The 15,161-nt window shown below is 45.6% G+C and overlaps 1 protein-coding gene across 6 annotated transcripts in view; it reads right to left on the bottom strand.

Moving 5' to 3' along the window:
• The window catches only part of HMGXB4 (HMG-box containing 4), a 30,378-nt gene that overhangs the window by 3,170 nt on the left and 12,047 nt on the right, over positions 1 to 15,161 (bottom strand). For all 6 annotated transcript variants that reach the window (XR_007153939.1, XM_047866627.1, XM_047866628.1 and 3 more), the window contains 4 exons: positions 7,966 to 8,047; positions 6,900 to 6,964; positions 5,311 to 5,416; positions 4,691 to 4,860 (listed from right to left, as the gene is read on the bottom strand). Coding sequence is in view for 5 of the 6 variants with exons in the window: in XM_047866627.1 (XP_047722583.1) it covers positions 4,691 to 4,860; positions 5,311 to 5,416; positions 6,900 to 6,964; positions 7,966 to 8,047 (423 nt within the window). In the remaining variant the exon portion in view is untranslated. The remainder of the gene's footprint in view (positions 1 to 4,690; positions 4,861 to 5,310; positions 5,417 to 6,899; positions 6,965 to 7,965; positions 8,048 to 15,161) is intronic.

Raw genomic sequence — 15,161 nt, 5'->3', positions numbered from 1 at the left:
AGCTCAAGTGTGAGAACTGAGAGGTCCACAGCCCTACGCATTAACATTTAACACAAACATACACACACTTCTCCACGTACGTGGTTTTTTGATAGCTGATGATCCCACTTTTCTGGGTTGAGTTGTTCACCCTCAGAAAAGAAGTGAATTGGGTTTATTTCAAATTTTAACATCTTGCCCAATGCATAATGTCTCTCTGTGATTCAAATAGGTAAGAACTAAGACTGCTTGCTGCAATGCACCTGCCTAGCTCTTGTATCATCTGCTTTAACTAGAAGCCCCGTGAGGCTATGTCAGCCAGGGACACAGCACAGTCCTTCAGAGAAGGAGCTGTGGGCTCAGGACTGCCAGGTCCCCTACGCACTGCTTCTGTCCTGGGGCAAGATGCTTCCTATGCTGTGCCCATGAAATAGCCTGCGCAGAGGGGATTAAGGGAGATAACAGGTACAAGGTACTTGGAACGGTGCCTGGTACGTGGTACGTGTTCAAAAAGTATCAGTAATTATTACCATTATTACCCACATCTTCGTCTCCCAAACTGCATTCTGGTTGCCTGCTAGGTCTCTCAGTTTGGATGTTTCCAAATCTCAACATGCCGTCAAGAGAAATCGCCTGCCCTCCTCCTAGCACCCCTTCTCTGCTAAGGTCACCGCCACTCACACAACTGTCCAGTCTCAAGGCCTTGCCATCGCCAACTCTTCCCTCCCCTCTCCTCCTTGCAAGGGGGGCTGTGCAGCAAGGGGTTAAGAGCGTGGACCTTGAGTTGCACCACCAAATTCAGGCCTCTGTTTTAGCACTTAGGGGCTCAACTCCAGAGCAAGTTACGTAGTCTCTCTACATACATCTGTTTTTTTCTTCTGTAAAAGAGAGGGAACAAAAATTCTCCCCACAAAGCTGCAGTGTGAATTACATGAAAGAATCGATTTAAAGCCCTTTGAACCAAAGTTGGCTGAGTAAGCAATCAACCAGTTAGCAATTAATAATATTATTCCATTACTTTTGCCCTACAGGTAATTATAGCTGATGTTTTATGTCGGACTCTCCTAATGAATTATAAGCAACTTGAGGGCAGGAACCCTGTCATATTCCTTTTCATATCTTCTCAATAACTGCTGGTATTCTGCACCGAGTAAGCCCTCAATAAATATGTGTTGACTTAATTCAAGTCTTTGTCATGTCTGGACCGCATTACAGTTACACAACTTCTCCTCAAGTCAGGTGTCACTCCCAATCAAAAACAGAAGATACTTTCAGAGAAAACCAAATGAGAGCGCTGATCACATCCCTCCCTACTCAAAACAAACCAACACAAATCCCTGCGGTTCCTCCATAATGGAGAATAAAGATTTGAGAGCATCCAAACCTTCTGTAATTTGGGCTACGGCCTTAATTTTCAGGCTTCCTCCATCTTACGTGTAGGATGGTCTAAATTGTCATCATTTTAGCAGTAAAACCCTTTTTTCAAATAAAACCTGACGTGGAAGAAACAAAGCAAACGAACAAAGGGGAAAAAAAAAGAGTGAGAGCGAGGTAAACCAAGAAAGAGACTCTTAACTATGGAGAGCACACCGCTGGTCACTGGAGGGGAGGTGGGGGTGGGGGAGGGTAGGGGGAACCAGGGGAAGGGGATTAAGGAGCTCACTTGCAATGAGCACCGGGTGATGTACGAAAGTGTTGAATCACTATATTGTACACCTGAAGTTAATATTACACTGCATGTTACTTAACTGGGATTTAAATGAAAACCTTACAAAAACCCCAGATGTGGAGTCCCGATATATAAACCAGCTAGAAGACCTGGTTAAAGTGGGAGTGGGGGGCTCCTTTCATCCATCTCTGTAGAAGACCCCGATTCCAAGCAACAGAGATGCACACTGTTTTCTGGCTTTGGAAGGTCTCTCTCCGACGTCTCCAGGAGACAAAACCCTCCAGATCCCTCCAGGCCCTGCTGGAAGAGCACCTCCCTTTCACAAAATCCCTCTTGACTCTCCCTGACTCTCACTGGGCTCTAGCTTCTCTCACCGCATCAGCTGGCCTCAGGGAGACAAGGTCAGGAGTGAGGCACGCTGGGCTCTGCCAGAGTGTCAACTTGTAATCGTCACTTAATGTTATTAGGCCCCTGGTGTCCCATCTATAAATGAGTGACTTGTAGACACCAGTGTTCCTTGAAGTGTGGTGTGTAGTTTCAGGTGGCACGTCATTTTGATGTATGCCCATTGTGATGTACTACGTTAGGAAAAAATTAGAATATCAGACTTGTGACTCCTTTCGGGAGTAACAAAGATGTTCTGGAATTAGATGGTAGTGATGGGGCCACAGTTCTGTGAATATACTGAACACCACTAAATTCTACAGTTTCAGAAGGTGAACTTTAAGGTATGTGAATTGTATCTCCATAAGACTGTTACATAAAGGGGGCTAGAGAACCTGCACAAGTCTTCCCCCCCCGCCCCCCACTTTTAATGTTTTATTTATTTTTGAGAGAGAAAGAGAGACAGAACGTGAGTGGGGGAGAGGTAGAGAGAGAGGGAGACACAGAATCTGAAGCAGGCTCCATGTGCTCAGTTGTCAGCATAGGGGCCAACATGGGGCTTGAACTCATGGACCACAAGATCATGACCTGAGCTGAAGTCGAAACACTTAACTGACTCAGCCACCCAGGCATACTGAGTCTTCCCCTTCTCTGGTCACCATGTATGTGTAACTTTTTCAAAGCAGCTGCTCACAGAAGCTGGCTTGTTTTTGTTTAAATGTTTATTTATTTATTTATTTATTTTTGAAAGAAAGAGAGAGAGAGAGAGAGAGAGAGAGAGAGAGAGAATGAGATCACGAGACGGGGAGATACAGAGAGACAGAGGGAGCGAGAGAATCCCAAGCAGGTTCCATGCTGTCAGCACAGAGTCAATGCAGGGCTCAAACACACAAACCATGAGATCACGACCTGAACTGAAATCAAAAGTCAGATGCTTAACTCAATGAGCCACCCCCGTGCCCCTTAATTGCTAATTATATGTATGTTCTATCTTTCCAGTGAGACTGTAAGTTTCCTGATGATCGGAAACCATCAGGAAGCAAGTCAGATTTTCTACTCTCACAAGTTTTTTTTGTTTTTTTAAATAAATGTTTATTTATTTTTGAGAGAGAGAGAGAGAGAGAGAGAGAGAGAGAGAGAGAGACAGAGGGAGGGAGGGAGGGAGGGGATGGGCACAGAGAGGGAGACAGAGGATCTGAAGTGGGCTCTGTGCTGACAGCAGAGAGCCCGATGTGGGACTTGAACTCACAAACCATGCGATTAAGACCTGAGATGAAGTCAGATGCTCAACTGACTAAGCCACCCAGGTGCCCCTATCCCCACAAGTTTTTGAAATAATGCCTAGGTACTCAACAAATAGTTTCTAAACTAAATGGAAATACCAGGGGAAGTCTGGAATACAGAAGGTGCATAAAACAAATCATTTTTATTTCTAACTCTTTAGGAAATTGAGAATGATTAAATACGAAAAATAAGTAAGGATCCCAGAACATTTTACTCTTGAAGTATCTAAATCCATTTAAATATCTGAGTCTATATGAAAATACCCCAGTTGTTTTGAAATCTGCTAAGTTATTAAAACTAGCCAAAAAACTTAGGTAACCTTCATCTTTTGTGGCCTTTGGCATTTTATTTGTTGAATAACAGTTCAACTTCCACAGAGAAGCAAGTGAATAGTTTTATATTCCTACACTGATTTTTATGGCTTTAGTAGTGGAGACTGATTTCTTTGCTGAAATGTCCTATCAGGACCCAGTGGAAAAGTGAAATACTACACGACTGGGTTAGCCAAGGGGGTAATACGATTAGAAATTGAATATGGTAATAGAAATGGAACATGACAGCTTTTCAGGTTAAGTGATTTTGAAATTGAAGCTTAAAAGGACAAAGATCTCCCTAGGGCGCACAGCACTGTATAATTCAAGCACGCAGTAATAAAGAGCTTGAGAACCTCAATTTCCCTATTTGCTACTTATTTTCAAAGAAGTAGAGGAAGCCTTAATCCCTATACAATTTACTCTATTTTTTTTTTTTTAATGTTTTTATTTATTTTTGCGACAGAGAGAGACAGAACATGAGCAGGGGAGGGCCAGAGAGAGAGGGAGACACAGAATCGAAAGCAGGCTCCAGGCTCTGAGCTGTCAGCACAGAGCCCGATGCGGGGCACGAACCCACAGACTGTGAGATCATGACCTGAGCCGAAGTCAGACGCTTAACTGACGAGCCACCCAGGCGCCCCACAATTTACTCTATTTAAGACCTTACTGGAATTGTGCAGAAAAATTGAAACTCTCTTAGAAGTACCAATGATCAAAACTTCCATGGGATTTGTATTCACTTTTTCCACTGCATTTTTAAAAAATCAAAATACAGGATGATAGATCAATTGTATCTCAATAAAAATTGGGAAAAAAAATCATAGAATACCTAACTTCTTTTTGTGCCATTGTTCAATAGGATGGGGTAAGGGTAGACTTTGACAGCCAGTAGATTCCTTATCTCTAGGGGTTTTCACGAGGACGTATCTTGTCACTCTGTCCTTAGCACCTGGCATAATCTCGCACAAAAGAGTAGTAGTTGCTCACTGGGTGCACATGGAAGGAGCAAACAGATTCACACTGTATCAGAAACTGGAGCTATGCTTATAGTGCCACTCACCTCGGTTTCCTGCAGGCGGTGTCCAATGAGGCTTAGGGACTCTCCCAGCAGCTGTAGATGAGCAGCGACATCAATGGGCTCTGTCTCAGGGGCTTTGGCTGGCGAGGCTGGTAACAGCATGGTGGTGGGTGGGGATTTCTTCTGGGGAGACAGTACTCCTGCAGAGGAAGCTGAGAACAGAGACGAAATAGAGAGATAAAGCTTACCCATGGCCTGGAACACCACAAAAATCTTCTTCCTGATTTCCCCCTGTTACGACCTATACCAGGCCTTAGCGAAACTGTGGACTGTGGGCCAAATCTGTACATGTTTTTGCATAGCCTGTGAGCTAAGAATGGCTTCACATTTTTAAATGGTTGTAGAAAAAATAAAGGAGAATATGTGACAGAGAGTGCCTTTGGCTCACAAGATCTAAAATATTTACTCTCTGCCCCTTTTAAGAAAAAGTTTGATGACTTCTGATTTATATTTTCTAATTTTGTTTTTTTTTTTGCAATCTATAATATTCAGTGATAATATGTGGGTATCAAGATCTGCTTCTGATATAGGCTGCACTCCCAATTTCCTGGTTAGGAAGCCAAATTCACCATGCTCTCAGGAAAAGAGGTCGGAGCCCCTACCTTTTACTTTCACGGGAACTTCCGAGCAGGAGGCTTTTCTTTTCACAGTTGTAGCTTCTGCTTTGTTCTGTTTGTGTTGCAGATACTGAGCTTTTTGCTTCCAAATCTGCAATCAGATCAGGGCAAAGCAAGTTATGATAAATGAATCCGGACAAAACATACAAGGGAAAGCAGTCACGGAAGGGGAGAACGAAGAAAAGAAAGGGAAAGGAAATCCTGGAGGGGGGCAGACAGAGGGTTGATGCTAACTTTTTTTTTTTTTTAAATGTTTATTTTTGAGAAAGAACATGAGTAGGGGAGGGGCTGAGGGGGATGGGTGGTAGAGAGGATCCGAAACGGGTTCAATGCTGATAGCAGTGAGCCCGATGCGGGGCTTGAACTCACGAACTGTGAGATCATGACCTGAGTGGAAGTTGGATGCTCAACTGACTGAGCCGCCCAGGCGCCTCTTAATGCTAACTTTTACGCTGAGGGTTACCAAACAGGCTTCAGATGGTGACTACAGTGATACCTAAGTACAGGACTGCAAACGTTCCTCCATGCTAATGGTTAGGTCTCAGAAGAGATTTGAGATCACTCGGAGGTCGAAATGGAAAATCATAGGGTAAACACCAAGCTCGGTATGATGTCCATGTGGTCCAAATAGTTCTTCTGACCTGCTGGTTGGCAATGCCAATAACAGGATGACAATGACACGGAAAACAGAAAGTAAAGATAACCTACCCAGGTGACAATAATTTCACTGCTTCACCCAGATGAGCTGTGCTGTAAAGAAAGACGGTAATTCTAGTTCCTAGACCAACCTTCACATCACTCAGTTGAAAAGTGACTGTGAACGATTCCAGTAGAACTAGTTATCATTGTGTTACCGGCTTCCTGATAGGAGGGTATATTATTTGGTATTGGCTGATGAGGATGATGGCCTGCAAGCCACTCACCTAGTAAACACAGCCCATATTTTTCTCATTTGCAGTAACCATGATGCAGATGACCTTCCTCAGTTCTCGGACCTTTACTGACCAGTGGCTGTTTGCAGGAAAGGGGTCTGATCTTAGATTCTCTTTTAACCCTTCATCACTCCCCAACTCAGGTCACCTTTTGGCTCAAATAGAAGGCTGCTGGAAAACAACTAGATGAGGCTAGAAAAGATAGCCTCCCTGCAGTTAAATCCACACTAGAGTAAACTGGCACCAGCCAGTGTTAATGCCCTCTGCCAAACCATTTTCTTTTTTAATTTTTTTTATTTAATTTTTTTTTTTTTTAATGTTTGTATTTATTTTTGAGACAGAGAGAGACAGAGCATGAGCAGGGGAGGGGGCAGAGAGAGAGGGAGACACAGAATCCGAAGCAGGCTCCAAGCTCTGAGCTGTCAGCACAGAGCCCGATGTGGGGCTCAAACCCACGGACCATGAGATCGTGATCTGAGCTGAAGTCGGACGCCCAACTGAGCCACCCAGGTCAAACCATTTTCTATTGATCTATAATTTGTTTTCACCATTTTCACTGTTGGCTTGATGGCCTACAGAAGAATTACATATTTTGCAAGGCACAAAGCAATGAAAACTGCGTTCGTAAGAAAGCGTACTTACCAGTTTGTCTTTTTCTGGCAACTGCTTCCACACCTCAGCCAGTTTTTTACTAAGTTCCCCGAAGTCTGGCATGAAAGGGTAAAAAACACGACACAGTAAAGGTTGGACTATAAATCAAACAGAAGATTGATAGGAGCAAAAACTAGAAGGAATTCCCAGCTCAGATTTAAATAGCACAAGGTTCTTTCAGAAAACCACACTAAAACCCCAACACTTGTCTTGATTCTTTTCTCTAGGGAAGGAAGGGGCTACTGGGTGGTCACGAGATAGGCTCAAATTCTCACACACCTATTCTCCAGAGATTTATCCCTTCAGCCTCTTTCGGGGGTCTTTCAATTCGACCTCACTATACAGAGCTTATCAACTTAGGTTAAAGAAGATGTGTTGTGTAGAATTTGATAGAAAACGTTAGATTTTTACCAAGTTTTGAGAGCGGAGAACCAAAGAGGAATTTCCCTCGAGCAGCCCAGAAGCAACCCTTGAGAAGTGTAACGCTGCCCTTCCATCGGCACAGCAAGGTCATGCTTTATAAAGCGCTCCTATCTGCTACGGTGCTTCACGTGGGCCTCACAACAACCTCGATGAGAAGGTTGTGAAGCCACTGTACCCATCAGGCAAATGAGATCTGTGGAGGTGACGTGACTTGTCAAGGTCTGTGGCAGAGTGTTTCTCTCACCTCGCTAACTTCTGACACAGAGACAGACAGAAGCAATGCAAGTCGCCTCACTGTAACTCACACCCAGGGGCCAGAGGGAAAGGTCAGCCGGGGAATCACGGCAGCGAACAACTGCAGGTTTATGTGCAGGGCTCCCTAACATTTAGTTTTATTCAGTGTCCCGTTTTCTCATTTTGAGGGATATAAACAGAAAGCTTATCTCTTCTAGGGACGGGTGGACTAAGGCAGAACCTAACGTGACTCCAGAACAGGGAAAGAGGGGGGAAAAACATGAGCTTTGTGGTATTTCAGTACCATAGGAAGAAGCTGCCTGCTGACTGGCTGAATTCACTGCACTGTTTCTGAGATAAAGACGGACAGAACAAAGCTGAGGATGAGAAATGTCCTTACCTATACCTGGATGGTCAGCCACGATGGTTACACGATACTCTTTACAGAACACCTGGTAGGCAGACATGTTCTTCTTTTTTGGCTGGTGTCACGTGGAAACAGAACAGGGGAAGACTTCATTAGAACACAGGTTGAGCAACCCTGAAGCCACGGTTACAAAACAGAAAAGAGACCTATACTTTTTCATCTAGGGAACAGTTCGGAACCACTAACCAGCTTCCTAAACAGGATAACTTTTAATTATATTTCACTTTTAATGGTACTTAGTATTTAATTAATACATATCAGCTTTACTTTTATTTTAAAAGATTTTAGTTTTTAGTAATCTTTATACCCAAAGCGGGGCTGGAACTCACAACTCTGAGATCGAGTCACATGCTCTACTGACTGAGCTAGCCAGGCACCCCCAGTTTTACTTTAGAAGGTAAAAACCACATGCTAAATCATTTCTAGATCTTTCAGGTTGTTGCAGCTACTTGATAATTACTTGTAAAACCCTTCATTCACCTATATACAATCCCACGTTATGAGTTTGAGAACTCCGTGCTGAGAAAATCTTTGCCTCTCCTGGAGTGTCTATTTTTCTCATCTTTGAAAAGAAGAATCATATTATTTCCCTTTACTTTGGGACCAGAAAGCCAAGAGCCAAATCTGTTTGTTTTGTTCTTCTGGTTTTGATTTCTAGTGTTATAATTTCCCTGATCCTGCTTTTCCTGTTAGTTGTAGTTTATCATTATTTTATTATTCACATTCTTGTGGTCCAATGTGGGAAGCAGGTAAACAACTGAAAACAATTCTTTGGTAGTCAACGTAAGATGAACCTCTCTCACTTCAACAAATTGCTTTGTGTTACTTGGAGCATGTTTATTCTTTACTGTATTGTGATACCTCCACAAGCAGGGAGGAAGGAGTGACAGGATTTAGCAAGATAATGTGACAAAATAACCAGAGCCTGGGCTTTGGATGCTAACTGATGTAGTTCAGAATCCGGACCACACTATTTGTTAGCAACACAAACTGCTTCATTTCCCTGAGCTATAGTTTCCCTGTGAGTAAAACTTGGATAATACCATTTTAACTCAAAGGTGGGAATTAATCAAACAGTATGTGGCACTTCAGTAGGTACGCAGTAACGTCATGACAGCATCATTTCTGTGGCAGGCAGAATTCCAAGACGGCTCCTAAGATTTCTGCCCCCTGGTGCACATGCCCCGTATAGTGCCATCCCTGTGAGCGTGAGTAGGACTGGTGAATGTGGCGGGCTATCATTCCCGTGACTGTTACGTTGTATGGCAAAAGGGACTTTGCACACTAGTTTAGGTCCCGTTGAATCTTAATCAAAAGGGAGACCATCCTGACTCAGCCTGACTTACCACGGTCAGTCAGGTGAGCCCTTGAAAGGGATGAGACACAACATCAGACACTCTCCTACTGACCTTGAACTTTAGGAAAAGAGGTTGCCATGAGTTCTACAGCTATAAAGAATGGAATACTGCCGACAACACGAACAAACTGCCAACAACCTGAAGAGGAAGGAGCCCTCGCTCGCCTCAGGGAAGGACCCAGTTCTGGCCCAAACCCTGATTCAGTGTTGGGAGGGACTGAGAGCCCAGCTGAGCCCTATCTGGACTTCCGAGGTACAGAACTGGGAGATAACAGTGGATGTCGTTGCACACTGCTAAATCTGCGGTAATTTGTTATGCTCCTATGGAAAACTACTATAAGTTCTTTTCTATTCCCTCTGTATCTTTCAAAATAGAAGTTGTAGCATCCAAAAGGCCAATACAAGCTTTTTTTAAAAATAGGGAATTTTGGAGAAGGATGATAAAGTGAAATCATCTGGCCTAAATCAGGTAAAGAAAATAGCAGCAAGGCCTTTACTTTAACAGTTTCATTTAAATAGTGAAGGTCCTATTTTTAGTATTCTACTGGTGAAGCCAGTCCTGTTTAGAGATGCGACATAAGTGAGTTCTGGGTGCTGCGTTTGGTTAGTAATTTAGGAGCAGCTTCATATCCCCAAATGTTCCAAGGTTTTTAACTAACGCTCCCTTCTTTCAAACCCCCCTTTATTGGGCCCCAGATACAATGGAGGGGCACTACATAGACAGGAGTTCATGTAAGTTCTATATTTGGCCATTTATGAGAGAGAGAGAGAGAGAGAGAGAGAGAGAGAGAGAGAGAGAGATGGATTGACTGATTAGTTGGAGTGATTCTATGCTATGAACCTATTCCTTGGAGCGAGTGTGACAAAGAACATACACCTGCTTGTCCTGGAGAACTCCTGTATGTCTCTTTCAGTGTGCACAACTCACTACCCAAGTGTGATTCTGACACGTGTAGCTAACGTAATTGAAAAAATAATAATTATGGCTTCTGAGCCTACGCCAATGACTTCACCTGGCGCCGAGAAGAACCCAGCTGCACTGGGCTGACGTTCTGTTGGACCCGCAGTCTGTCAGCTTTTGGTTGTGAAGCCAGCCTTCCTGAGGGGTTTTCAGGGAACCTGAACTACTTACAATTCCCACCTTAGGTGCTGACCTTAGAACCTAACCACTGTGCAAAATGCAACTCCTGTCTGTGGACCTAAAGTTCGGAATTCAAACTTAACAGTTAAACTTTTTCCAGGGCACAAAGATTTTTCTAAATGTAGTTTAGTAGTTAGAAATATACAAATAATGGATGATCTCTATGCACACAAAATATTTCCATGTGACTCCAGATACAAGGCCAGTAATTCCACTCTAGACTTCCTAATGCAAGAAAACATACACTATTGTAAGTGGATCACAGTGGTTACATCGGGAACAATGTTGACTCCCCCTAATAAAGTGTTAGTATTTCAAAAACTTGGATACTTTATTATTAGTAGCAGATGACTGCCAACAGATCCACTAAGTGTGACTCACAATGTTGTAATTTTGCAGCCATAACCTCCTTTTAAGTGTTTGATGACATGTATCGTTGTATCAAGACCTTTCAAAGAGTAACTTTTTTTTCTGTTTAGAAAGAGAGAGTGCGAGTAGGGGAGGGGGCAAAGGGAGAGAGAGAATCTCAAGCAGGCTCCACGCTCAGTACCGAGCCCAATGCAGGGCTCAACCCCATGACCCTGGGATCTTGACCTAAGCCAAAATCAAGAGTCAGACACTTAACCGACGGATCCATCCAGGAATCCCTCAAAGAGTAAACTTCTTAATGCTTTTTATAAAGTTTTTATAAAGCTTTTTATAAAGCATTTTATAAATGCTTTTTATTTCCTTTGGGAAATAGAACTCTTTGACAATCTGATGAAAATCCCTCTTCAAGCCCACCCAAGACTCTGGTTTAAGAACTTTTAAAGGCTAAAACACTTGGGGATTAAGGCAAAACATAACTTATGAATCTTAAAAATAAAACTTGGCTTTCTTCTGCTGATGACAAGAACACAAGTGCTTCATTAATACTAATACCATATAGGAGGTGCTGTAGGACAGCGTTACCTCTAGAAACTCACTTAAACCTTGCAACAACCCTGTGAGGTAAATTCCATTATTACTGCCATTTTATTTAAATTTTTTTTAACTTTTAAAAGTAATCTCTGTACCTAACATGGGGGTCCAACTCATGACCCCAAGACTGAGAGTTGCATGCTCTTCTGACTGAGCCAGCTGGGTGCCCCATTCCTGCCATTAAAAAAATTTTTTTTAATGTTTATTTATTTTTGAGAGAGAGAGCGAGAGAGTGAGAGAGTGAGCGGGCAGGTCAGGGGAAGAGACAGAGGGAGACCCAGAATCCGAAGCAGGCTCCAGGCTCTGAGCTGTCAGCACAGAGCCCGATGCGGGGCTTGAACTCACGAACCGTGAGATCACGACCTGAGCCGAAGTCGGACGCTCAACTGACTGAGGCAGCTGGGCGCCCCATTGCTGTCATTTTAAAGATGAGGAAACCGAGATGCAGGGTCAGACACGAAGGAGTGGCGGGGCGAGCGTCCAAACGCAGCCGGTCTGGCTTCGGAGCCCGCGCCTGTAACCACAATACCACCTGATGTTCTCCTGAACTAATTTGACCGAGATCCCTAAATCTGATCTGGCTAAAGGAGAGGGTGCCAGAGAAGTAAGGTTTTCACAGCAAAGCTTCTACCTGAACCGTTCTGAATGGAAATCTTCCTAAAACGCACTCTGCACTTGCGCCATCTCTCACGGCGCACCACTGGGTGGAAGGCAGACATCCTCTCTGTAACGGAAGGAGCACGGGCCCCACAATCACAAAGATCGTGGGTTCAGAGTCCCGCTCTGCCCCTGAACAGGACTGTGCCCTGGGCAGGTTACTTCGCTCCCTTGAGCTTGCTTCTGGGAGACGGAGAGGAGAACGTCTACGCCTCACCGGGTTCTTGTGGAGACTCACCGAAATACCACCGACGAACGCCTAGTGCAGCGCTCGGGACGCATTTGAAACCACAGCTAGGCTCTTGCGGTCGGGGCTTACGATCGCTCCCCCAGCTCCACCGCCCCGTCCTCGGAGGCAGGTGCAGCCATGCTTCCTCCTTCCACACGGTTACTCCCGACCTTCTGCTGCCTCCACCTCACACACGCGTGCACACGCGCGTGCGCACTTCTGTGCTTCTCTGAACATCCTCTGCCTCCTGGCATCTCAGTCCCTTCAAAGCATCTTTCACTCCTTGCCTGAAAGCCCACTCCTCACTTCCACCTGATAATTCCTAGCTGGCCCTGAGATCTGGTTCAGATGATACGTGCCGCTGGAGGGAACCTTCTCTGGCTTCCCCCCGTGCTCCCTTGGCACTCGGCACGTGCCTGCGTGGGGCTCGACGCACTGAATACTTTCTGACCCCTCTTCCTACACCCAAAGCTCGGAGTTGGCAGGACGCTGGCACTGCACTTACTCATCTTTAATCTACAGCACCTGGCGCGTGCCCGGCACAACTTACGTTGTGCAGAATACGTACAAGATGGATAACAAAGTCTGAGGACTGTGTGCCAAAGGGGAGGAGTGTGAATCCCCTCCACTCCCTCATCTGATTTTCAGGGCACCCCCACACGTGAGGTGGGCCAGGTGTGTTCGCTCTTCTGCAAAGAACGGAACACGGTCAGGGAGGTCTGGCGACGCCTCTCTGGCCAGCGTTCCTTCCCCCGCCCAGGAAGCGCTCCAGTGAGCTGTAGGGTGCTGGCTTTTGCTCCTTGGAAACGCTGTTTTCTTTCTAGATCTTAACTGTTGCCCAGACAGGTGGGATAACTGCAGAGTCTGCTTCCTATCAGGTGGGTGTTATATTATGAAGCAAAGCCAAAGAAAACCATAAAAGCATCGTCTCCTTGCTTCGTCGAGGTCACGTGAAATGACCGGTTAAGAAGAAAAGCTTAAGAAAGATGTTTTCAAGCTTACTTTCTGCTTTTGAAGAACTTAGGGCAGAAGCGATGGTAAGTGCAGCCGCAGCTGTTTCCGGAGACGGGCCTGTGCGGAGCGTGTTACGTGTATACACAACTGCGTTTTACAAGCGAGCAGGGAGGAAGCATCGCCAGAGAACACAGCTGGTTAAGCAGCAGACTAGAACAAGGACCCAGGACGGCCGCGTGTGAGCCCAAGCTGTCTGCGCTTCATCACATTCGACTTACAAACAAGGTCTGTACATCTCAGTGGGACGAATCTCAGACACTAGTTGAGACGCTAGCCGCCGCATCAGTTTCCTTTACCCCAGAACCTACCGTTGGCTGCGATGAAGGCACACGGCACCGGACAGCCATCTCTTGAGGCTTCAGAAGGGCACGTGGTAAGAGTTGAGAAAGTACAGGCTTGGGGTTAAGGAGACCTATGCTACAATCCTCGTCTTGTCTTCTCGGCTTCTCCTATCAGTCAAGACAGTCCGAGAGGTCAGATGCCGAAGAGACACTGGCGCACGGCAGGCACTCAGTAGAGGGCAGCGGCTGACTTTTACCGTATCGGTGCTGTTCCTCAGCTTCAGTGTCAGCAGCGAGAGGACACACGCAACGCCACGAGTCTAACCACGGCTCAGACTTCAGTGTGCTACTCTACTCCATCAGCAACAACGCCTGAGTGAGCCAGACACAAGGCCACCTGGCTGGCCTCGGCCTGCTTACAGGAAGTATGAACATTCTGGAAACATACAGATAACTGAAGGCGTGCCTCTGGAGCGGCAACATCACAGATATTATTCTGAATGGCAGCGAATGGGCTTTTAGTGATTTAGCAAAACCCAAAGTAAGGTGTCTTTGAAACGTTACCGGCATAAACAAGAGCTTCCCCTCCACGGGATGATCCCAGGGGGAAATCATCAAGACGTTACCAGATGACTTCGCTACCCCTTCTCAGAAAGCGGGATTCAACAATGAGCCAACGCACAAGCACGCAAACACGACAACAAAAAGCCACTCCCCAAACACAGCTCAACACTGAGAGTATGACCTTCCACCGGAGACAGAGTTCAATCCCCTGGTCTGTATCAAGACTACCCGGTGAGGGTGCCACCCCTGCTGCCCTCGCTTCTCACTCCTGCATGGACTCCCACTCTCCCTGCCGCACTTGAACTCCTCCTCCCTCTAGTGGGAGTCCAGTCTACTCCCCAACGGTCTGCTCTTCACTTCTGCCACGCTGACCCCTCTCTGGTTTCTCCTCCCACACAGCGGCCCCCTCTGCCTTCTCCGGCGCCCCATTGTGCGCACCGTACCAGATTCTGCTCTGGGCTCTCTGCTCAGGGACCTCATTTCTTGTGCAGGAGCGCCCCACCCTCACCCGAGCCCCACCTGCTCTGCTGAGCCCCAGCTCTTGCGTTTCTATCGCTCTCTGGAACTTCTCCGGAGAGGACATTGAAAACAGCTCCTATTGAACGCTCACCAATGTGCAGAGCCACAGTTCCCAGACTTAGCTGGGTGCCCACATGGCTTTTCACATGGTACTTGCTTTTTATCACAGCCATCACAGAAGACCAGCTTCGAAAAGACGGGGCGTTATTGAAAGGAATGTCGTGTGATAAGACGTAGCAACCATGAATTACCTCGAGCTAGTAGTTCCCAAGGTGTTTGACAGATGTCCCACACTGCTGTTTCTTTTGAAGTAAATGTAATAAATGTAAAATATCCAGGGGCACCTGGTTGGCTTAGTCAGCAGAGGATGTGACTCTTGATCTGGGGGTTGTAAGTTCAAGCCCCATATTGGGTGTAGAGGTTACTTAAAACTCTTAAAAAAACAAA

This window comes from Prionailurus viverrinus, chromosome B4 (assembly GCF_022837055.1).
Source record: "Prionailurus viverrinus isolate Anna chromosome B4, UM_Priviv_1.0, whole genome shotgun sequence".
Lineage (NCBI taxonomy): Eukaryota > Metazoa > Chordata > Mammalia > Carnivora > Felidae > Prionailurus > Prionailurus viverrinus.
Note: the sequence above shows the minus strand (reverse complement) of the source record. Positions and strands in the feature narration are given on the sequence as shown.